This window comes from Saccoglossus kowalevskii, chromosome 17 (assembly GCF_978046115.1).
Source record: "Saccoglossus kowalevskii chromosome 17, keSacKowa6.1, whole genome shotgun sequence".
Classification (NCBI taxonomy): Eukaryota; Metazoa; Hemichordata; class Enteropneusta; family Harrimaniidae; genus Saccoglossus; species Saccoglossus kowalevskii.
This window is the reverse complement of record NC_140657.1, coordinates 19,196,134-19,222,784: the sequence shown is the minus strand read 5'-3', so window position 1 is coordinate 19,222,784 and position 26,651 is coordinate 19,196,134. Positions and strand designations below refer to the sequence as shown.

General features: G+C 40.8%; 1 protein-coding gene across 1 annotated transcript; it reads left to right on the top strand.

Moving 5' to 3' along the window:
* Nucleotides 1-4,408: 4,408 nt before the first annotated feature.
* Nucleotides 4,409-26,265, top strand: LOC100367928 (uncharacterized). The gene is made up of 4 exons (XM_078010720.2): nt 4,409-5,920; nt 21,106-21,229; nt 21,913-22,287; nt 24,231-26,265. The coding sequence occupies exons 1-4, from the start codon at nt 5,034-5,036 to the stop codon at nt 24,840-24,842; spliced, it is 1,998 nt and encodes a 665-aa protein (XP_077866846.2). The 5' UTR covers nt 4,409-5,033; the 3' UTR covers nt 24,843-26,265.
* The last annotated feature ends 386 nt before the right edge of the window (nt 26,266-26,651 follow it).

Genomic DNA, 26,651 nt, shown 5'->3' with positions numbered 1-26,651 from the left:
TAGATGGTGAATTGTAATAAAAATGTGCACAGAAAAAATGAAGAAAAACAATTTTACTATGACAATTACGGACAAAAATACTAAATTCTTAACAAAACGTGTATAGAAGAGAAATCTGAAAATGTTAGACGGTTGCCACAGTGAATAACTTGAATGGTAGCAACGCCTTGAATCCTGTGTATCCTGACAACGGGCACTTGGGGGACAGCTACAATTTGAGCATTTACAGTGACAGTCTAATATATGAGTATAATATATGACATTTAAAAATAGAGCACACGATGTCCTTGAATAGTATTGTTTTCATTTATTCAACTACGACGGCTGTCGCAGCGTCATTACTACAAGTGTGGGCGGTGGGGTGTGGCACATTCACAATGTTGTTTTCTAATGTACAGATTGAAAAAAAAAATCTGTCATTTGCATCAACAGAGGGGTTTACTACTGTTTTATTAACTATGCAGGAAGGAAAAAAACCAGTGGGCACATTACGTTGGATCCACGTTTGATATTGGTTGAAATCACGTCTTGACATCGAACAAGCAAATTGCAGCATTGAATCAACGCTGATTTGTTGACATCAGGTCATTGTTATTGTTGAACATCAAGGAAATGTTGAATTAGCAACACAAGTTCAAAACATCTAAAATGTATTATGCTTTGTGATATGATGATTTCATGGTGAATCAATGTTGATTTTGTCATATCAAATAAACATGATAAATTGTCTATATACACGCACCTGTACTTGAGCATTGAACTTACTTTCTTTTCATTACAAAAGTTTCACTAAGTGTAGTTTATGAGTTGATCCAGACTTGATCAGTGGTTGTCGTAACAGACTCATGATCGGTATACCCAATATCAAATCGTACCTTAGGCTTAAATCAAAAGAATCGAGTGTGTCACAGACTCAATGGGAAGGCCAATTCCACTGACTGAGATTCATTCACTAACGAATGCGATTTTGGGAGAACCTTAGTTAAGGTCCACAGGTGCTTGTGTTCGACCGTGTCTAATTGACGCCAGAATAGCGCCTTAAATTGCCATTTGATAGGGAGATGGCCGCACAGCCCTTTCCCAAACTTGAGTATGACTTCTGTGGCAAACATGCACAACGTGTAAGCACTAGCACTTGCAATTTGCACATACAAAAAAGTCAGGAGAGACAACAGTGACATTCTATGTCCGGAACTGTCGCCTGGTACAAAAAACATTAAAAGTAGACTTGACCAGGTTTGGGCTAATTTTACATGCTTTATTAATATAAGTGTTGAAAATATTGGCAAACGTGTGGCATGGAATGTTATCTGGTTTATTGGTCAGACTCTTGTACACTTCAAAATGTGATGCAAAGAACAGACAAGTGAGAAACACGTGTGTTGATCGAAATGGAATGCATTTACCAAAATGTGTATTACTGCGTCCAGATAATTCAAATATGCATATATCTCGATTTAACCAATTTGGAAATATCATACCTAAATCGTCTAATGAAGAAGTAAAGATTACTATTGAACTGAATACCAGTTGCACGGTGGTTCTTGCATCGGACTCATAATGGGTAGATATATTCATAATCTACCTTAATTAAACACAATTAGAGTCCACTGTTTCCATTGTGTGTGTGCTACAGACTTCATATGAAGGTCAAATCCACTGTACCTATGTTGAATGTGCTACAGACTCCGGGGGAAGGCCTAAGCTACCCAGGGTGAGTGTGTCACAGACACAATGGGAAAGTTTAATCTACTGTACCCAGGATGAGGGGGTACAGACTCCGTGAGATGGCCAAATCTACTGTAGGAAGGCCCAATTTACTGTACCCAGGGTGAGGAGGCACAGAATACATGGGAAGGCCTACCCAGGGTGAAGAGGCACAGGCTCCATGGGAAGGCCTAATCCACTGTACCCGGGGTAGGGTTTCAGACTACATGGGAAGGCTTAATTTACTTTACTCAGGGTGACGGGGTACAGACTAAATGGGAAGGCCTAATCTACTGCATCCAAAATGAAGGGGTACAGGCTCCATGGGAAGGCCTAACCCACTGTACCCGGGGTAGGGTTTCAGACTAAATGGGAAGGCCTAATTCACTGTACCTAGGGTGAGGAGGCACAGGTTCCATGGAACGCCTAATCGACTGTAAGACTTTGATTCAACGTGTTTTAGACAATATCACCTAGTACTTGGATACACGAGGTCTTATTTAAACGCACAAAACTGGTGAAAACGCATAATATAGACATAACTCATATCCTGTCTTACGTGTACTTCATACATGAAAATGATAAAACGACGCTTGGAGTCGCGAAACATAATAGAAACCCCCAAATCTATGAAACACAATCCACTTCTTTGTAAAGGTAGATTAATACTAGAGTAGTAGAGATGTTACAATCTGTTATGAAGTGACGTTGTCGCCACATGGCGCGCATTCGAATATCGTGGAAACAAATTACCCGCGTTGAAAAGTCGGGTCGAATACGACGCGGAACGACGTCTACGTCGCTTTGGCGTAGCGCGTGTCCGAATTTCGTGTAAACGAAAAAATTATCTTACACGTATTGTATAAGTAAGCAAATAACACCGAATAAACGGCAAGGTAAAGACTATGTCTAATTATAGTAAATACGTACTGCGTGCGTGACTCGAACCGGCGCTCGCGTACGGCACCTAATCGCCTAGCTTCACGCCACTACACGTCTTCCCCTCGGCCACCGGGCATCCCCAAAAAAGGATGCTTAATAACCGAGCTTTTTACGTGCAGAGAACGTGAAACCCGTCCACGCGATACGCGCCACACAGCATGGCCAGAATGCGGCAAAGGCCTTCAGATCTGGCTGTAGTAGGATGGTGAAAGTAATGGTACAGCATTTTAACAGTGAATAAGTACTGAGAAATAATTTTTAAACTCATAGTTGCTGTCGACATAGGAAGTAAAGTAAGCAAATAACACCGAATAAACGGCAAGGTAAAGACTATGTCTAATTATAGTAAATACGTACTGCGTGCGTGACTCGAACTTTATTTATTTAACTTTATTCGGTGTTATTTGCTTACTTTACTTCCTATGTCGACAGCAACTATGAGTTTAAAAATTATTTCTCAGTACTTATTCACTGTTAAAATGCTGTACCATTACTTTCACCATCCTACTACAGCCAGATCTGAAGGCCTTTGCCGCATTCTGGCCATGCTGTGTGGCGCGTATCGCGTGGACGGGTTTCACGTTCTCTGCACGTAAAAAGCTCGGTTATTAAGCATCCTTTTTTGGGGATGCCCGGTGGCCGAGGGGAAGACGTGTAGTGGCGTGAAGCTAGGCGATTAGGTGCCGTACGCGAGCGCCGGTTCGAGTCACGCACGCAGTACGTATTTACTATAATTAGACATAGTCTTTACCTTGCCGTTTATTCGGTGTTATTTGCTTACTTTACGACGTATTGTATAAGTCGCATGGAACCCATATCAAATCGAACACTGCGCGCCGCGACGCGACGAGTAGCGCCCTCATATTACACTTTACTACAAAACGACGACGTCAAAACGGTGTTTATACGTCAAATATATAAATGTATTGAAACGTAAATCGATCGAGTTCCAGTCCAGTAGATCTGACCTGAAGCAGTAATGACACAACTACCGGTAAGACATGTTAACGTTGTGCGTGCTTCCTGTCCTGACGAGGTAGACTTCGCTACATAGAAACCAACCACTCTATCCATACCCACCCAGAATCAAGTGAAGATTCGACCCCTCTCGCAACTCAATACCCGGGCAGAGGAGAGTAGTTTCTTACATTTTCTAATTATAGCAACACTTGTATCACGTGACATGAAGCGACACTGTATTGACTTCACGGTAAAGTGTTTTATTTCACCAAATTTGCAAATAAACTGTCTATGAATAAACCTCTGGCGTCACGTGAGAAGCCGCACCTGTGAGCCGATACCGATGTTTGACGAAGGCGACAGGCGTCGATTCACATCGCGACATTTTAGAATTCTGAGTACATTGTGATTGTTTGCATGTCATTACCCCCATTAAGATGTTTAGCTTCTTGTAAATACATTATTGCATACATGTCTCTGCAAATATCATCAAATGTTGTTTCATTATGAATGTGGGCAGCGAAATATCGAATCGAGCCGACAAAAAAACGGTTCACTGTCAATGAAATCAATATAGGTCGAAGTCCTTATGTCCATCTTTAATTTTAGCCATGACATGCATTGGCACTAATATTGGCGGTGTTCCTAATAGTTGTGACTTCATGTGACTGTTTTTTTGTTTTTACCCCAAATTAGAGATTGATTATGCTACGTCACGTGCATGCAGCTAAGAAGCACTTAAGTACTGCGCATGAGTAGTCGTCAATACGAGTAGCATGTTGAGTTTCACCTGGCATTGTAACAGTATCGCTGTTGCCAGTTCAATCCAATATTTGCCGTCGGTGTGGTACAAACACACTTTGGTCGGGATCATACTGGCTAGCCGGCTAACATTTTTCTACCGCTTTTGGTTGTCCTAGCAGCATAGGTCACCCAGGACAGTTTGTTTTATAAATGTGTATTGCATTTCAACTTTGGACTGTTCTACAGCGTGGATTCTTTGCATGACTTCTGTCTTCGCGGGAGCGTCGCGATCACGCCTTTGTTTGGGTGCGTTTTATTTATTATTTGCTTCCAAGCTAGAGGTGCTGTTTTCACTTCCCGGGGTTATTGTTAATAGATGCTAATGACATCGATTGTACCACAATGGGGTATAAACGAAGATAACGAAGTCGTTTACCTACGCGGTTAGCAAGAGTTTAGGATCAACTATATAGTGTTATATTATTGTAAAACAAAACCTACGCTATACATTTTTGTTGTTCCGGTTTCTTTTTTCGTGTTTTTTCTCAATGTCGTTGCGTTTGTCGGTTAGTAGACATGCAAGCATTTGGCATTTTGCCTGAACGAGTGTGACACACCGCCGTAAAATCGATCGAGTCGCACAGGTTATAAATGCAGACATCCGCCTCTACCGTATCTACATGGATGGCGTTGCAACCCGGGACAGAAAACCATCCAGTCTTACAGGGATTATGGGGAGACAAACATGCCACCATGTCGAACAGGATACTGAAATACTGGAACAATTATTGGAGGTACATTTTGAGGGGTTGAATCAACCTGTCGAGCCGCCTAAAGTTGACCCGTCGAAATTCTGCGACGACATCTGTGGATGGCTTCCAGACCCCAACGTGCAATTCAGAAGACCGGAAAAACTTAAAAACAACTCTACAGTACGGCCGATCTCCTGTAGAAAGCCACGGCAGGTGAGCAATCGTGAGAATTTTCAGTTTATTCACCACAGCGACTCAAAAAGATACATTGAACAGTACAGGAGGCTACATACGTGTGGCGGTCCTCTGGAGAAACTAACACAGGACACACAGGGAAAGGACACTTCGATATATTATACGCCGTTGGATCAACACCGCGAGACAAATGGGAACACAAACAGTTATAAACACAGTCACAAGACGCATACCCCAACCGTGAACAGGGCGCCTTTAAACTATGTTGCTACTCCAAGGGATATAGCTCCCTTTGACTGCCTAGTCAAGCCGTCTGTGACTCAGTACAAACCTATGTACAATATTCAATCTAGTAGTCCACATGAAGCTGACACTGGGACAGGCAACAACAATAACAACAACAGTGACAGCGGCACCAGTCGAAGCAGCTCTTCTGAAACGTCGTGCAAGTGTGCCTATATTAACAGTAACGGTACGGTGTTCTCTTTGCCTAAGCCCAGGCTTTACGTGGCACCTAAATCTCCCTCGGGCATCAACGTAAGTGCACCCCCTGGCGGGTTAGGTCGATCGCCTCATCGACAGTCACCACCGAATGGATTTTCATTCGATAGAAACATTGGGTAAGTGCATTGTACCTTCAAAATAACATATTCCAATTAATCCCTCGCTAGTAGCCTTTCCAAGCTGCCGAAATTTTCATTTGTGTGGGCTAACAAAAACACCTGTTGATATCCGGCCTATATACAAATGCATATAAGGGCTTTAAACCACTTTCATGTTTCCATGGCAACGTCATGGTGGTCAATTCGATGGTCTCGTCGTAAGCCATAGTTTAGGCTACATTAGCCGTTTGACATTGCTTATAGTAATAATAGACAGCGTTGGGTTGGTATTGTTCCCTGGGTTGATATCACAAAGCAAATATCACCAGGACTATGAAAGCGGGGTATTAAAGGTCGGTCGGTTTATAGACTGGTCGACTTCATGTACAATAACGCTACCCCGTTATAGGTTTTCTAGTGTCGTTTACGACGTGGAGGTTGTTTATGTTTATGAGGCATGTTAATAATGGTTTTCTGTCTTTTTGAACCACCCGTTGATACCAGGTGCCTCGTGTCGTGGAATTCTGAAGGATTCTGAAAGAGTGCTCATTGTCGACATTTTATATGAATGTACCGTAGTACCATGTTAGTGACGCATAGTGACATTTGAGTCGATCTCACTTTGCGAATACAAAACAGTTCAAATGACAAGTACAGGGATACTCCGAATGTTCGCAAAGTTGTTTGCAAATTAGGCGCGGTGCACGGTAGATGCGGCGTCACCAACGCGTATTGAATTGAAACTCGCCAATTATTATGAGTGCATATTGAATTAAAATAGTCAAACACAACATAATAAATCTAATAATATTAAAGCGAAAGTCCCCGTGTTGCGTCTTGTTACGAACGGGTTCCATGCGACTTATATTACGCATCGACATGTAAGTTATTTTACAGGAAATTGAAACGAGCTCAGCGCGACGTTATAAAGTCGTTCGCGGGTATTCAATCTAATAACTGAGGACGAGCATTTTTTGTTTTAAAAGCGTCAAATAATTATTGATTTCAGTGGCGGCGGCACATGAGGGGGGGGGGGCAGATTTGGCGGTCGAACACCCGAAAAATTCTGCGGGGCGTCGCCCCTCTCAAAATCTAGCTGAAGCCCTTTGTGTCAGCAAAATTTGCCCCTCAAAATGCAGAAAATAACGTTTCAGAGCGTTAGATTTCAAATCTCGCCCCTTCATGCAACATTTCGTGCCGCCGCCTTTGACACACACACGTCATCAGCATTTCGTTTTCAATTTTATCCCGTACAAACAAGTATTTTTTTCTTGGAACAATTCTGTCTGAAAAATTTCATAAAAAATAATAACTACCATGAGCATTAAATGACTCAAAATTCTTCGTGTCTATTTTCATGGACGCCACGTTTTGTGTGATGAAAAGGACTCCATATTATACTAAAACCAATATACGACAAAAGTCGGGTAGCTTATCTGATCATCTGTTTAAATGGTAGCCAGCTATATACGAATAGTTTTATTAATCTGACATCACACTTCGTAATTATATTCTGGATCAACCATAGTAAGTGCATTCTTGTAATCGTAGGTTCATGCCATGTACTATTTAGTGTAGAGGTAACGTGACCTATCCATTCCAATCATGTATTTCTTGTATATAGGATACTGATGAAGATTAATTTAACAATCTGAAGCCAATCACCAGCAACAATGTTAGGGACAATGTCACATTTTAATGGCATTCTGAGTCAGTGGTTAGCATCCGGTCACACGCCCATGGAATATAAATTAGCTATGAGGTGAATGGACGGAGTACACATGATGTAAGTTTTCTTTGTAATTGGCTACGCTATTTTGGAGTAAAACCAACAGATGAATGGCAGGGAGGGGTGGTTCGTGATAATGCACGCGTAAAACATTCAATTTAAGATCACCTCGGTCATCGCTGTAACGACGTTTAAACTACATCCTATCAGAGAAATGTAGTTATCGTAATTTATTCATTTAAATAATATCTCTTGGAAAAAAAACTTGATAAAGTCGAAAGTTAAATGCAATTACAGTTAAAGCGGATGGGTCGTCATTTGCGCACGCGCGGGAATTGAGTCCCAAGCGACGATAACAACGCACGCTAAAAACGCAAAAGCTCCTGTGTTAGACGCGAGTTTGTAAACAACGACACGCTATGGTCGTTTGCCGAGTATTTGTAAACAAAGACCGGAATATCATTCGAGATACTCTAATAAGATATGCTTATTGTGCATATATATTTAAGTCTTACAATGGACCTAAGAATAAAATATCGTTGCTGCATTCAGTCGATCGCATACAGCATGTAACTGAAGACACTTGTGGATTCGCGCTCGTAACCCTGGGAAATCGTTCACTATACTAGTACGAGTATGCTAAAGGTGTCGACTGAGCATCGGTTGCGTGCCGTGAATTCATCAATATCCACTTTAAATGAAAAAGTAAGAAATTGATGATATATTTGACGTATGTTTCGATTGTCACGGGAAATGGACAGTTCGAGGAACGGAATAAACAATAACATATGTTTGTTGTAGAAACCTATTATATCACAATTTTAATATACAGCATATACCGTCTTAGTTTAAGTCCCAATTGTCGCAAACAAAACTCCGCATTAGTCGCATAAAGTGTTATCAAAAGTAATCAATACAAGGGTCAACTTCAGGTGTATTGACCACAAACATGTCAATGCTGAATCAGTATCGTGTATTGTTGTTCAACGCCTCCACCGCACGTATTTATTTTTGCTACTCGCCTCTTGCAAATATGCGTACAAATCCGATCTTGCACTCCAGTCACGTGTCTCGTTTCCTAACCAATACCTCGAATATAACTTGCACAGCAGAGATATAAGTGCCTACGTAATTGCCAAATATCGCGTGAATACCTACCTCCATGTACTGGGTTACAGATTGCAATTTTAACAATTCGGACACGAATTGACCCACACTAACCTTTCGAGGCATAAATTGAGAGTGTTTCATATAACGGTCTGAGTGCAAATGTTTTCCAAAAGACGTGTTTCCGTGTGTATCTTGTCTCCAACAGAAGTCATTCCTTCCCCCTTATGGTATCATTTGTGTGGTTGCTCAGACCAGTAATATGCACAATATTCTGGTTGCTTTGCAGAAATATATTTTCTGTGTCTCAATTCAATCGTGGATATACGAATGAAAAGAGAGGATTCTCCATGTTTGTTCATAGATTCGCTGCTCCACTCTGTGTACCTCTGTATGGCATGCCATTACAACTGGAGTATTTGTCTACTATAGGTGACGCGTTAGTCGTGTATGTCTTCCATTTTCTCAAGTGTACCTGGATAATAATACCAAGCGTGCATTGTTGTGAGTTAAAATTACCGTATTCAGCTCGAGTGGTTTACGTGACGACAGCTCAATACGTCATGCCGTCGGCAACCAGAACCCGTCGAACAAATGCACACGCAGTCCTGGCTGTAAGTCGCATCCATTAGCGAATGCCCAGTGAATTGACCTACCCACAGGTCGACCTATTTTTTATGGGATTTTTGATTTAGACACACCAATCGTGACGAAAGCGAGAAAACTATTACGTACCAGTGGTTTAACGGATATTTGTTTTGTTCAGTTTTTAGTTTTGTTATATCCCGTTATCCGTATTTGCACAGGCTCGCCCATTCACATTTATTATACCTTCCCCAACGCCCTCCAAAATACAAAACTTACGTGCGCATAAGCTATAAGCTATGAAACGTGGCGTTCTGGGCGGATAGGTTTTGACTAGGTTATGCAGAATGAACCTAAACCTCGGAGAATCATAAACAGACGAAATTTAAATACATTGTACAACTTTTTAATGATAAACTATTGTTTTCTTGGTGGAATCTAGTAAAGAGTAATTTATAAAATACAATAATAGTAGAAGGTATAAGTCTCAATTCAAAAACTAGTTCATGTGGGATCTAATAAAAGTTTTGTATATCTCGAATACTACCTAATGTATGTTGACGTCAAGATCTTATAACGTCGTTATGAATACGCGCTCTTGTCTTACAGTGTCGCTATGGTGACGAGTGTTGGCTCCGTAGAACCGCGCTGGTGATATACATTGGCCATGTAATGTTGCCATGGTGTCGGCGTTTGGTCTTATGACTACGTGGAACACGATATACACCGCCTTGACTTTGACGGTTTCAATTATTATTAATTCCCGAGTTCAGAAAGGAGGCCTACAAGACATAATGGAATGAATCTAGTAGAGTCAATATGTACATGTACTTATAGTAAAAATGACAGACATCCAGTCAACAAAAATACACATACACACACTGCAAAATCACGCTCACAAAAGAAATACGGATAAAATCGTTCTTGAAAGACCCCGGTGACTACAAACAGAGAACTCTAGTGTGACTAGCGATTGGACAACTACACAAATATCAGAGTTCGCGAAATTGAAAGCGTTGGAAATAACAATAATAACACAAACATCGCGTTTTATAGTGTTTTTATGACATATCTATTCTACAGTCATCTATAGAAATTCACCCTTTTACCCAAACCTCATACAAAGGTCCTATTATTGAAGCGGTTACGTCCACACCTGGTTGTGAACAATATCATTAAACTACTCAGAACCTAGTTGCGAATTCGAATGTTTTGTCCACTCTACTGTAATAAAAAAGCAAACATATATTTATTTAATTCAAATAGCAATGTGTTTTCAACTGTCCTGTTTTATTAGAATTAGTGCGTGTCCCATTCATTCCTCAAGTCTGCTATGAACATCGCCGATACACACCTTAAAATATTGACGCTGGACCCCCCCCCCCGAATCACGTGGACGATTCAGCTGGCTTGTAAGCAGTATGTCCTTTCAGCTAGTATCTTCAGCTTATTCGTGAAGCCTATTCAACTACCACAGTTTATCAATAATTTAATATTTAACTAATTTAGAAAGTCTGTTTTCCTAATGAGTTTGTTGACACTTAGGTTTTGCTAATTGAGCCCAAATCGATAATCGACTTTTTCAAATTGTTTTCGTAATAATAATAATAATAATAATAATATCATTGTTGAATTATTTTATAGCTTTTCGATGTTTTAGTGTTCATCGTGTATATGTTTATAAGTAGCGGCAATTATTATTTGGCACTTTCTGCCCCCCCCCCCCCAATCAGCAGTCCAACAATAATAAGCCAGTTTTACCGTGACCTTATCTACACTATCCTCTCCAAATTCTACTTCATCACCGGCCTTTAGCTGTCCGGACACCGTCTACTACGCGCTTCCTCATATCATATGTCTGTTGAGCCATCCGTCAGCGATTTTCTTCGAAAACTTAATGTTCACTTGACCTGCTACCACAGTGCATCCTCGTTCACCGTCGCTAATAATCTACTACGTGTTGTATTTTTGCGGCCGCAAATACACCGATCTCGACCAAATATAACGTTGCGTATTTGTCCCTGACTGAAGCTATTTATAGAATATGTCTACCTAATATTTATCCAAGACAAATTTACAGACTAGAGTGCCTGGTTATTGAGAAGACTATATATTGTTTTTTACGTTGTTAAAATCCAATGAGCCACGTACAACGTAACGCCGGTTGACCACCTTCCATAGAACCATGAACGACAAACTGTTGACTTCTTGTACTCGAGGAATTCCACCTGCCCTTTGCAGGTGACATTGGAAAATATGAATGCAAGAGGGATGCTGTAAAAATGTCAAACATTGTCGGGAACAGACATGATGTCTACGTTACGATTACGTAACAACCCATATACCAAGTTTAATAGCTAGATCAAATACAAAGCTAAACTGTCGCCTGACATCTGGATCATGTTTGACTTTAATTACTACATCCTGTGTATTGTATATTTAATAGCTTAGTGTCTTTCTGAATAAACCAGTTGTGTGTTAACCATCATACTGTAAGCATCATCTTGTACCAACTATCCCTATACTCGCCCACATTTGGTGCCGAGACCAGGATTGTCGTCGAAAACAGAAAACGTTGCAGAGACCGATCAAGTTTATAACAAATTACCATGTCCGACGAAGAACCCGAACAGACCGTGAGAAGGGATGTAGTACAAGAAACCACCATGAAAAGACGCGGTCATCGATGTCAGATGACTAAACAACTCAAGAAAGCTGAGCAGATCCTTGCCAAAGAAAACCCAAGTCAGTCCGACCTAGTTCTGCTAGATACAACGGTGGTCAACATCGAACAACGAATGCAGACCATAGAAAGCCTGGATGATATAATCCTTGCAAATACAACTGATGAAGGTGCGTACAGCAAGCTATTCGAAGAGATCGATGACTACCATATTTCCAACAATGAGAGTGTTGCAACTATCAAGCACTATCTTAGAACTAAGTCTCCTGTAACACCTATACCTACTTTACCGGACACCTTAACCAACGGCTCGTCATCGTCACTATACCAGTCAAGTCGGAAAGTCAACCTACCAAAACTGGAATTGCCGAAATTCGATGGTGATTTCATGAAATGGAACGCATTCATTGACACTTTCAATGCAGCAGTAGATCAAGATAGTTCCTTAGAAGATATACAGAAATATCAATACCTAATGGCACAAGTAGAAGGTGAAGCCGCAAAAACAATAGAGGGACTACAACTGAGCAGCGCAAACTACAAGGAAGCGTTACAACTATTGAAAGACCGCTATGGGCAGCCACACAAACTGATTTCATGTCACATGACAGCGTTGTGGCAACTACCAAAACCGAACACTACTATTGTGAGTATTCGCTCCTTTTATGATTCGTTAGAAACACATATAAGAGGCCTTAAATCTCTGGGGAAAACTGAAGAAAGTTACGGCGAACTACTAGTTCCTATTGTTCTCGATAAACTGCCCCAAAGTGTGAAAATACAGATTTCACGTGAACATGGCGATAAGGCGTGGACCATAACAGAACTGAAGGATGCTCTTTATAAAGAGATACAAGCAAACCAGGCCGCAATCAACATCGGAAATGAACAATACGATAATCCAATTCCTACTGCCGCTACTCTACATGTGGGGACCAGAGCCAAACCGAAACCGTGTGTGTTCTGCCGGGGATCTCACCTATCGGGAAGATGTCAAGTCGTGTCAGACGGTAAGACCCGTATGGAAATACTGGTGAAAAACAAGATATGTTTTAATTGCTTTGGTGGAAAACACAGATCGACTGAATGTTGGAGTAAATTCTCGTGCCGTAAGTGTGGAAAAAGACATCACACATCGATCTGCGATGCCAGTCAAAAACACGGAGAGAATACCCGCACTACCACGGAAACACCAAATACTACACATGTGAAATTAACTCCAACGTCTGGACCAACATTATTGAAAACAGCGATTGGAAATATCTCCCGTAAACGCGTGACTACAGAATGTAATATTATGTTTGACGAAGGCGCTCAGCGAACATTCATTACTGAGTCGACAGCTAGACGTTTAGGGATTGAAAACGCGGACTGTGAAATCGAACACCTAAGCTTAGGTACTTTTGGCAAAGATAACACCGGAGTGCGTGCGATCAAATGTGTAGATCTAATGCTGAAGACCAATTCTGGCAACATTACTTTACGTTCACTTATTGTACCGAAAATTAGTTCTCCGGTACATAACTACATCGAAGCAACCGTACAGAAGCATGTTTACTTACACGGACTAAGACTTGCTCCACAAGTAAAATCGGAAGAGATGGAAATCGATCTGTTAATAGGGGCCGATTACTATTGGTCCATAGTAGAAGATCGCGTCGTCAGGGGAAATGGACCTACCGCCGTCGCTTCTAAACTGGGTTACTTGTTGTCCGGACCATCTAAATTAGATACTATTTCTGTGATGAATACAACAGTGATGAAAATTCTAACCAATACCGAATCGGAAGAACAGTTAGTGACCAAGTATTGGGACTTAGAGTCCATCGGCATATCGAACAAAGGCGACGAGGAAACAAATGTTAAACAAACATTTGAACAATACCGTGACACGAAAATCAAGCGAGAAGGCAACAAGTACATCGCTGAATTACCATGGAAAGAAAGTCATGCACCCCTTCCAACAAACTACACGCTTGCCAAATCCAGAACCAGATCAATGGCTCAACGTTTAACTCCAGAAATGCGTGAAGTTTACAACTCTATTATCCAAGAACAATTAAATCGAGACTTCATTGAAAAAATCGTCGATGATGACCCAAAACGTGGACATTATATCCCACATCATCCCGTAGAAAAGCAATCGTCTACTACACCGATTAGAGTAGTATATAACTGCAGTGCGAAATACCGCGACCAACCGAGTTTAAATGAATGCCTGGAAACTGGACCGTCAATCAATAATGACCTAGTCAAAATGCTGCTACGATTCCGTATCATAATATCGGACAATCAAAGTACATTCTGTGCCGCTAATAACGAACTCAATAATCTATTCAATAAGAACGAGATTAAATCTTTCCTTGCCGGGAAGGGAATAACATGGAACTTTATACCCAAACGCGCGCCTAACTTTGGTGGGTTTTATGAAAGACTCATTGGGATGACAAAGAACTGTCTTCGTAAAGTGTTGGGACGTGCATTTGTGAATATGGATGAACTGGTAACACTTGTGTGTGAAATAGAGGCAGTACTAAATGATCGTCCTCTTACGCACATTTCCACCGACATAAATGATCCTCAGCCATTGACACCATCACATCTAATTAACGGTAGATTGTTAACACCGTTACCACATACACTCGTTGACAACTCAGACGCAGACTTCGAGATCACCACACCGAGTGAAGCCAATAAACGGGCAAAATATCTAGCCGAATTACACCAAAGATTCTATCGCAGATGGTTAACGGAATATATTCTAGCACTACGAGAACGTCACCAGAGTAACAAAAACAATGTGACAAGCAATAGAATTAAAATCGGAGATATCGTGTTAGTCCACAGTGACACTCAAAAACGGTTACTCTGGCCGCTCGCTAAAATTGAAAAACTACATGTTGGAAATGATGGACTTGTGAGAGCGGCAGACATTCGAACGAAAACGGGAAAAACCAGCCGTCCAATATGTAAACTTTATCCGCTTGAACTTAGTGCTGTTGAAAATACATCTGATGACGGGAATGCCGACAACGAAACTAGGGGAAAACAAATACCACGCGTTTTACAACATCCTCAACGCAACGCTGCCGCTATTGCGAAGTTGAAGATTCAGGACACCTTTCATAGTGATTTATGTGACAATTAAGACTTTTAATTTTTACTCGATATATAACGTAGAATGCCGTGAACAATTAGCTTAGATTTTTGTTATCGTGATTCGTTAGAAATAATTTCGTTATTTCGTGAACTTTTAGTATGTTAACATACCCGACTTATTACCCGACTTAGTATTGTTTACTAGACTAAGTATATTATTTTATCGTTATCTATCGTTATAATTTACCGATTGTTATTCGTCATCATTTTAATAATTTACACAACGCAATATCAACCCTTACTGTCGAAATTAATTTGTTTACTTTCGGCCGCCCGGAGAATGTCGGGAACAGACATGATGTCTACGTTACGATTACGTAACAACCCATATACCAAGTTTAATAGCTAGATCAAATACAAAGCTAAACTGTCGCCTGACATCTGGATCATGTTTGACTTTAATTACTACATCCTGTGTATTGTATATTTAATAGCTTAGTGTCTTTCTGAATAAACCAGTTGTGTGTTAACCATCATACTGTAAGCATCATCTTGTACCAACTATCCCTATACTCGCCCACAAACATCGTGAAACGTGAACACTGTGCGGCACACTGGGACATTCGGGAATACTATGCGACGTACTCGTAAACACACTGTACGACACGTTTGTGAAACACAACGGCGTATTCGTATAGTTCATGGACACTGCGCGAAACTGTTTTGAACACGGCATGACACATGTTCGAACAATGCGCGACGCATCGATGCAGACTGACGCATTCGTTAACACTGCGTTTAGTAACGCATTCGTGAACACTGCGTTGCGTAATGTATACGTGAACACTGTGTTGCGTAACACATTCGTGAACACCGCGTTGCATAACGTATACGTGAACACTGCGTTGTGTGACGCATTCGCTAACATTGCGTTACGTAACGTATTCCTGAACACAGCGTTGCGTAACGCATTCGTTAACACTGCGTTGCGTAATGCAATCGTGAACACTGGGTTGCGTAATATAATCGTGAACACAGCGTTGCGTAACGCATTCGTGAACACTGCAGTGCGTAACGCATTTGTGAACACTGCGTTGCGTAACGCATTCGTGAACACTGCAGTGCGTAACGCATTCGTGAACACTGCAGTGCGTAACGCATTCGTGAACACTGCGTTGCGCAACGCATTCGTGGACACTGCGTTGCGTAACGGGTTTGTGAACACTGCGTTGCGTAACGCAATCGTGAACACTGTATTGTTACATTATAAGCGAATTTATACGTGAACACTGCGTTGCGTGACGCATTCGCTAACATTGCGTTACGTAACGTATTCCTGAACACAGCGTTGCGTAACGCATTCGTTAACACTGCGTTGCGTAATGCAATCGTGAACACTGGGTTGCGTAATATAATCGTGAACATAGCGTTGCGTAACGCATTCGTGAACACTGCAATGCGTAACGCATTTGTGAACACTGCGTTGCGTAACGCATTCGTGAACACTGTGCGGAACACTGGGACATTCGGGAATACTATGCGACGTACTCGTAAACACACTGTACGACACGTTTGTGAAACACAACGGCGTATTCGTATAGTTCATGGACACTGCGCGAAATTGTTTTGAACACGGCATGACACATGTTCGAACAATGCGCGACGCATCGATGCAGACTGACGCATTCGTTAACACTGCGTTTAGTAACGCATTCGTGAACACTGCGTTGCGTAACGCATTCGTGAACACTGCGTTGCGTAATGTATACGTGAACACTGTGTTGCGTAACACATTCGTGAACACCGCGTTGCATAACGTATACGTGAACACTGCGTTGCGTGACACATTCGCTAACATTGCGTTACGTAACGTATTCCTGAACACAGCGTTGCGTAACGCATTCGTTAACACTGCGTTGCGTAATGCAATCGTGAACACTGGGTTGCGTAATATAATCGTGAACACAGCGTTGCGTAACGCATTCGTGAACACTGCAGTGCGTAACGCATTTGTGAACACTGCGTTGCGTAACGCATTCGTGAACACTGCAGTGCGTAACGCATTCGTGAACACTGCAGTGCGTAACGCATTCGTGAACACTGCGTTGCGCAACGCATTCGTGGACACTGCGTTGCGTAACGGGTTCGTGAACACTGCGTTGCGTAACGCAATCGTGAACACTGTATTGTTACATTATAAGCGAATTTATACGTGAACACTGCGTTGCGTGACGCATTCGCTAACATTGCGTTACGTAACGTATTCCTGAACACAGCGTTGCGTAACGCATTCGTTAACACTGCGTTGCGTAATGCAATCGTGAACACTGGGTTGCGTAATATAATCGTGAACACAGCGTTGCGAAACGCATTCGTGAGCACTGCAGTGCGTAACGCATTTGTGAACACTGCGTTGCGTAACGCATTCGTGAACACTGCAGTGCGTAACGCATTCGTGAACACTGCAGTGCGTAACGCATTCGTGAACACTGTATTGTTACATTATAAGCGAATTTATGTCTGGCTGTCTTTTTTGCTCGAACACTGCGTTGCATAACGTATTCGTGAACACTGCGTTGCGTAACGGATTCGTGAACACTGCGTTGCGTAACGCATTCGTGAACACTGTATTGTTACATAATAAACGGATTTATGTCTGGCTTATATTCTGGCCGTTCATTTATCACGTTATCAACAAATGATAACGCGTTGCAATGAATGTTAACCTCATCGATCGCCTCTTGCCAATCATGATTATCACAAAGCACGACTTTGTTCAGTTGCAATTCTCGCAACAAATGATAATATCGATGTAATCCAACACATGTTACTTTTTGTATGTGCTATTACCATCGTGGCGATATCACAGTAGGGAGCTGTATCATAAAATTATGATTCATATTGGAATATTGACATTATTGATTTAAATAAGATGTCCTACTTCTCTATTCTTATTCAATATGCACTTTTAACCACCTTTGTATATTTTGTTTCTGTTATTTGATTTGTTTCTGAAGAAACATCTCAGCCATGTGCCGTTGACCTTACTCATGAACGTTTTTTCCCTGGATTAAAACCGATTCAAGATTAGTGTACATTTAGACTATCGTCACAACATCTAAAAAGGATTCCGTTTACGATATGTTTTTTTTTCATCAAAACTATTGACTAAAATTTAAATTTGTTCACGAAAATCATGAACAATATCCTATTCTATCTGTCTTTAATGATGAAATTAGGGATTTGTTTTGGGTTAAAATGAATGAATGAAATAAATGTACTAAGTTTTTTTTGACGATTATCAAAAATCAGTCAAATTTTTCCACTCTAGGAGTAGGAGTAGGAGAATTATGCTTCTGAGATGTGTTTGTATATCCCCGGGACGGACATCCGGGCATTTTCTACCGCCTGGCAACCCCCGCGGTGAAAACAAAGACCAAAAACTCGCAGAAAACGGTACTTTGCGATGGTTGTTTGAGAGTCCCCTGAACAGTGTAATAAGATTAGCCCTACGTGTGTAACATATATGAATTTGGTTGTTCAGGATTACTTCAAAGTTGAGTTTGTGTTGTTTTCTCGAGTTTTCACCGGCTCCACCGGCGTTCCACAGCAGCGCGCACAGAGCCCATAGAAATACGTGGTACAGTGGTGCGCGTCTTAGCAACGTAGAACGTCCGTGACGTAGCTCCGCCCCCGAGGATATGTTCTGTTCTCACCTGTAAGCTGTTCTCACCTGGATGATCGCACGGAACGAAAGCTATAGTGTTATTGTTGTGGCGACTGCAGTAACAGTAGGGCAAAACACACCACGAGAGCACGGAACTGAATAGATCGTGTAACCACATTTTGGTTTTGTACTGTCGATCGATACAATGGCACTTTAGGCATTTCTACCTACGTTGTACAGGAGCGGGAAATTGGCAAAACAAAGTTTATTGTGAATCCTAACAAAGGATGTTAGTCTCACTTCCACTTTCAACGAAAAGGTATACTGTTTATAGCATACCCCCTAACTTTGCGAAAATGAAATGGAGGCCGTCTGACGGCAAGTTCATTTTTGTTGGAATTAAAGGGCGGTAGTCGTCGCGCCACGCATGCGCGTAATATATGGGTCTTATATAAACAAAGATGGCGACTTTGACTGTTGCGCAGATCAACAAGTGCAAACTGAGACGTTTCCAAGCTTTAATGAGGTTATTTTAGTTGATTGGAAAATATCGAAGGAATCACCGGCGGTAATCAGTGCAAGTTGCGCCCATGTCTAACCTCATACTGTAAAAGGGTTAATTATTCACTGGGTTTTAATTTAGCTTATTTCGCTGACTGGAAAATGCGCTAAATTAAAACCCAGTGAATATGTAAAATTTAGCATAGAACACATTATCTAAATGATAAAACCGTGAATTTAAAACCCACTGAATAACCTGAAATGGTAAATCAGTGAAATTTAAACCCAGTGAAAATTAGTCATTTTACAGTACTTTCCATTTGAATAGCGCATTGGATTGTGGGAAAATCAATGTTTATCAACACAAATGTCGCATATGGGCAGCGCGACGATCACCGCGCTTTAAGTTTTGAAGGGACAAGGTTTGTATTGGATATAGATGGTACGAGATACGTAAACGTATTTTACCAACTTATCAATGGCGGATCGTTGCTATTTACATCATACTCTCATTGAATGAGACCCACCACATGCACATACTGTGACGACACTGGTGCTAACACGACGTACTCGAAAACGTCCATTATAGGTGTGCCTATACAAATTAGTGTTATCCAGCAAGTTTTGGTGTGCCGCCAAATTAGTGTTATCCAGTATGTTGTGTGCATGTCTCAACTATACTGATTCGTTTTATGCGTCCGACGTTCAGAACAACTGTTGTACTGTTCACGTTCAAAAATATTTGAATTTTTTTCTTTGGTGTGTGCTGATTTGACAGTTACATACGTATTACTAGTCAACGACTGTTACAATGCAACGGGAATCTCACTCAGTCTCAGATTATGTCCATTCCAGTTACACTTGCATACTGCAACTTTAAAGAAAGGTTGTCTCGGTGTTAATAATACTGGGCAGCAATTTACTTTTTTTATCCTCGGAAACAAAAAAATCATCACTAAATATAAAAGTGATACCCCGACCAATCAAACAATAAATAATATTATTCCAAATATACGACATGAAAATATCCTGGGTTAAATGGAAGGGGGAAATATGAAACAGTCCCTCCCGCCACCACCCAAACAAAGATCACACTAAAAACAATTACACATACAGTTTGGAAAAAATTCTTTGCAAACTGCGATACAAAATGTTACACGTGTGAAGCCGTTATATAGTTTCGTTTTAGTATTGAAGCCTCCCAATAGAACTGAATTTTTCGTTGGCGTATGTGCAAATAATCGGGGCATGTTGCCCCATTCGTTTCAAGAGCCCCAAAGTCGCTCTACAAAGATAACTTTATAGAGGGCGGTATTCCTCTCAATAACGAATCTACACACCCCAATATACTGATCTGTACGAGATTCTTCCGAGTCGTTCATTCGTTTGTATTAAAAATTGTGATTTTCCTATTATTCATGTTTACAATACACAACGATAATGTTATTACACTTTGTTTCTGTTTAGTTTCATGCACACCAGAACTACATCTTTCCGGATTGACAGAAAGGTATCATTCTAGCCACTGAAGTCGAACGAACCTAATCTATATACCCCCAATTCTAAATTTTGCATGCCGTTTGATTGTTTTAACAAATAATTCTAATTACATGTTCTCATGCCTATTGCATCTTTAATCCTATCCTAAAATTACCCCCGTTCTTATTACGTCGTTACGACCCGAGTTCCAATATAGTATGACGTCCATAGCTGTATTTTCCATATTTGGATTTACTAAAATGACGTAATGCGCAGGACATCCTGTGCACTACTTTAAGTTGCTCTTTCATATTGATGATGCATAAATAACCCGTATTGTGTTCGTCTTACAGAAAACTCACTTCTACTGTTGGACGTACACTGACTGAGAAATTGCTGGAGAATGCCGAAAATAGTCGCGGTAGTAGTAAAGACATGACTGCGACTGGTTACAATATTATGACGGTAGACAAGAAGGTAAGTGTCCGTCTGATGTCCGTCCGTCCACGCCTGACGTCACGTCAACGAAGAACAGTCGCTCGCTCGTGTGCTTCCCCGACCGAGATTTCCATGCCACCAGTGACGCAATATGTTTTGAACCCCCGCCTAGTTTGCCTTGCAATTAGAACGTTGAAGCTGTTAAAATATTTATAAAATATAACATATTTACGGCAATGTGGAAACATATACCTACAAAGTTCATGGTAGAAACAAGGGCGATTAAATAGAGTAAACTTTGCATGGATATGGGCATGCGCATGCGCATGGTTTTCTGTATGTTTCTATTATCGAGCATATTTTATAATGGGCTATTTATTAAACACTTTTCTTGGCTAATAATAACAATCGTGTGAAAATAACTTTTCTGAAGACAACTAACACGATTTTAATGACATTGAACTCTTCTTAGCTTATATATCAATGTCATCTTTGAAGCCAAAACTGAGCTTGGCAGTAACCATGTTTATTATTTGTTTCTAACATGCGATTTTATCAGTGTGTTCTTACTCACAATTAGCATTGTTTGGGTTCGTTTCTGACCGCTTTTCCAAATGATATGCATGATGTCTGTGTATTGCATGATTTGATATATGGCCGCCTTTACTGGTTTTGGCACTTTGAGTATAACCAACCAAGAACCAAGTACATAAAAAAGAAAGAATACGAACCGTCACACACTGATGACTTTCTCCCACGCGTCCCCCGGCAGTAACGAGATTGCCACCTCCTGTAATTTCTCGCCGCAGACTGACATCTTGTGTGACTTGAGAATGGAAGACACGCCGAGGTTGACTCAAACTCCCCTGCCAGTCGCCGTTGGAGTAAAGGTACAACAAACACCGAGGGCTCAGAGTGCGCATGTCTGTCGCAGACCGCAGACATCTGTATCTGCAACATCCAAGAAAACTGTCAGAGACAAGCCCTGGTCTGCCGGAGCTGTTCACTACAACCGTGATGTTGCTAGCAGAGGACCGAGGACACCAAGAGTTAAAGGACAAGCCTGGAATAGCCACGTTCCATCTATATGTGAAGGGGTACTATAAATTAAACAGATCGTCTCACTTCACGGAGTGGTTACGGCCTCCAATAAACGCATTAATGCATGCCTACCGATACACACGCATGTTGCTCCCTTTGTCTGCCTGTCTGTCTCCCTGGGGTGTTTTGCGGGTGTGTGTGGTGTTTCCTTGCATGTCGTTGCCATGGGTAACTAACAACCTAATCAACTTTCTACCTTGTACACATCTATTAAATAACATTAATATATAATTAAGTTTTTTTTTTCATTAGTCATTTTTTGTTGTATCTGTCCTAGGCGTAGTCTGTAAACCTGTTACGTCATTGTTATCAGAGAAATTCAATTGACGACGAAAGCCTAAAATACAGCGTATTTTGTCGGAGATAATAAAATTGGAATATGAACAACCAATTGGGCAGCACGAGAACGTTGTGGAAACATAATCTGTCTGTTCGTGTTGGCGAACTCAAAACAGGATTAGTTTAGAGATGTCGATGTGTTTTCTTGGTGATAATGCGTAACAGTTTATAGAGCCAATATGAGTATTGTTTGCTATTACTCAGAAGTGCATATTGAAAATACACATATTAATTAATCAAGAATTTAAACATTGTACGGCCACGTACGCTCAAATATTACTTTATTCAATATAATGAACTAGTGGTAGGCAAATGCGCAAACGTGTTTGAATTACTGGTACGGACTACTACTTCAATGCGCATGCGCATTTGCATATTATTGATTATACTACAAAAACAATATTTTTTTAATTCTGGACAATTCTTATTTACACGCAACACGTAATAAACTCAAGAAGTTCATCTTATCTATTTATTTTCGTTCGCGGCGTTTGTCCGTCATTTGGGTATAGATACTTGAATATACACTTTCGGACGTGTCGGCTCGGATCTATCTGTGTTCACTATTCCAAAATTCGGCTCGAAGACATAATTTCAATCAGGAATCAAAAAATAAGATAAACTCTCGGCGATTATGATAGACCGGGACTTAAACAAAAATAAATTAAGAAATAAAACAACTTATGGAACGGAAGGTGGATCCGGCTGTGCGCCACGAAGGAATCAAGTTTGTGATAACCAGTTGCACCAACACTGTCATTCCCGGCGTTGTCAACCTATATGGATGGGCCCGGGTATTTTTAGATGAATAATACTGAATACCTTAAAACTAAACGTATCCCCCACATTGTGAAACACTCCCGATGGATTTAAAAAAAAAATGAAAACCTTAAAGCAGTAAAGATATTTTCAAATTCACATAGCCCGTGACAGACCTGGATATAAACGGTACACTGAGAGGTGACAGTTTCGCGTGTATTTATATATCCGGGTTTGATGTGTATCGTGACAGTGTTGGGAACTGGTTGTAACTTGTTATTTAAAACGCATGCTGATAAAAGTAATTGTCGCTTCGCTACATATATGTGCTTAGAAAAGCTTTAACCGATTGTTTGCTAAATAGTTGTTAATATAAATTTGAACTATTAGTTGACACTGGTAAGTTAACCAACAGTAACTAGAAAATCGTTCCTACAGATGTGGTTTGATACAAACACTGGAAAAGCTTACATGAGCTTGTCAACCCGATACATGCCAACAAGGAAATGGTAACCATGGTAACGAATTGTGACTGTTCTATCCGAGTGAGTTTAACCGATCCGAAATGATTTCTTGTTTGAAATTTCATTTTGCGTCATTACTTTTATATATCATTTGTAAGATGTTGCACAATTTTACACATTCAAAATACTTTCCCATTGCTTCTAACCGCCTGCCTGCACCATGAGCATGCACTCTGCAAGTGTTTGTGTGTGTTTATACTACGTGGTCGCATGAATGTTAATTTCATCGAAGCACTGATGTTGATTATTCTCAGTCGAATTTTTGTATTTTACGTAACCATGGTGACTGACCAGTTTTTTACATTTCTATCCACCAGACGTTCATTGACCATTTGGAGAAATTCACTCATCAGCAATGTGCAATGAGACTGTATACTGATGAACATGCTGATTTACGCCCGCCCTCCAGGTGCACGCCCGTCCCTCTAATGAGACCAGGAAGTTTACGTAAGGTCATCCCGCCATCAATGGAGTCGTTGACTCGATCTCAGGAACTAGAAATCTTACGCGTAGCCCAAGGCAGGTCAAGGCCTCTGCGGTTGGACGACCAACCAGCCTACGAAATGTGGGCTGCTGATCGGCAAAAAACGGAACAACGAGCCCGCGACAGACAGTTGCAAACCAAGGGAACAGTATGCAAACAAGTATTGGCACCAAAAGTTACCGGGCCGAGTCGAGTCTTTTGCGCAAAGGGTGGCGGCTGGAAAACGTATACTAACCGCCACGCAGGTTCCAAGCATTTCTGTTCGACGTTGCCGCCCGAGATGTGGCAAGCGACGTCGGAACACTTAACAGTCTCCGAGTTGTTCAGGGAGGAGGTCCGGATGAGATGGGAAGAAAGTCTCAAACAAATGAACCCTCATCACAAAGTTAGGCGAAAACGTAGGAAGTCAGGCAAAGAATATGCTGAATATGAATGGGACCCGTGAACACTGCCCCCATATTGCATCCTATTGAACATGTGTTTACTTTGTTTTTCGTCTGTAGTGTAACTATGCACTCATAATTTAACTACCCTGTCGCTAGTCCGACTAATTTTATTTTTGTCAATGACGGATTTACCATCGGCCTGTAATATCTAACCTGAGGTCTAATCAATGTGAGCATAAGTTGTGCCCTCCCCACTTTTACCTCACCATCGGCAGAGGGCGCTAATTACCCGAAGTTATAACGTTTTGGCGACCGTCAGCAAATCGTGAACTCATCCGACGTTTTTTACATTGATATTTTGACAGTACTGCTACCTACTATTCGACAGCATAATTCATGTATTTAGACTGTGCAATATATGAACATGTATGGATCTGAACCTTTTGTGTAGAGGGCGATATTAAAGCGGGAGGGTCGTCACCTGCGCACGCGCGGGAATTGAACACACGCTATAACGCAAAAGCTCATTGGTAGACGCTTATTTGTAAACAATGACACGCTATGGTCATCTGACGCATGCGCATGTGATGAAACCCCCCGCGCTTTAAACGATTGTGGAGTCTGCTAGCAAGTCAATTATTCTAGCCGTACACGTGTACAACTTTAAATTTGTTTTTGAAAATAAGGTTCCCAGCGAATGTATTCAATGTCTTCGTTTCCTTCCATAGCTATGTGTACATCACACTGCCGAAAACCACAACACATTAGAAAAAGTTACAATTCTGAAACTGAATTAAAAAATATGAATATTATTCAATCGACGTGATGGCACTAACTGTACTCACTTACGAGCATGATCAAGCGACAATCGCTGTAAATGTAATTTGAGCAAAAACGATTTCAGTGGATTTGAGGGAAGGAAATGTGTAATTTACTATTAAAAAAAATCTTTTAAGGACGGGATAACTTTGTGTAATACGTCACCACAGAATATACTACCAACAGTGATCTAACACTTGGGCTGAGTCAATACACAGTGGTGGACATCATTTGTGCAGAAAAAAAAACGTGACTCCTTGCACTGGGCGATGTTGTTCTGGCAAATATGGTCTGATAGTAGAAGTGGGCGTAAGTTTGGTGAATCCGCTATATAAGTAGTTCCAATCATTTTATCTCGAAACAATAAAAATCGTGACTTCTGAGAATTTTTTTAAAAAAAATAGTTAGCAATCGCATGATGTCGAAAAAATACAAGATTTTTAAGTACAACAATGCTGTATCGGTAATTCATTCCATTTAACTTCATTTCAATTTGTAACTTTGATTACAACAATATGAGTCACATCACGTGATCAATGCCACGTGACAACGCTATACCAAAGATTACATCTGTCAGTGTTTTTTTATATATTTTATATATAATTTTAGGTTTTTCGATTTAAGTTCATTTTTATAATAATAAAACACAAGTATTCAATGAAACGTTGTTGTAATTTAAATTCACATCGCGAGTCTCAATTGAAATTGAATGAATCGCGAACACGTTATGTTGGTCAGTCTTAATTATTGTTGCCTTTTCGTAGATTTACATCAGAACACGCTCTACATACGTTGGTGTTATTCTTCGAACTAAACGTAAATTAAATGCATACTAATTTGGAGAATATTAAAGCGGGAGGGTCGTCACCCGCGCACGCGCAGAAATTGAGTCCCAAGCGACGGTAACAACGCACGCTAAAAACGCAAAGACTCATGGGTAGACGTTTGTTTGGAAACAATGACACGTTATGGCCATCTGAAGCATGCGCAGGTGACGACTCCCCCGCTTTAAAGTCGGATAAATGGTGAGGAATATTTTGGAGAGCAAT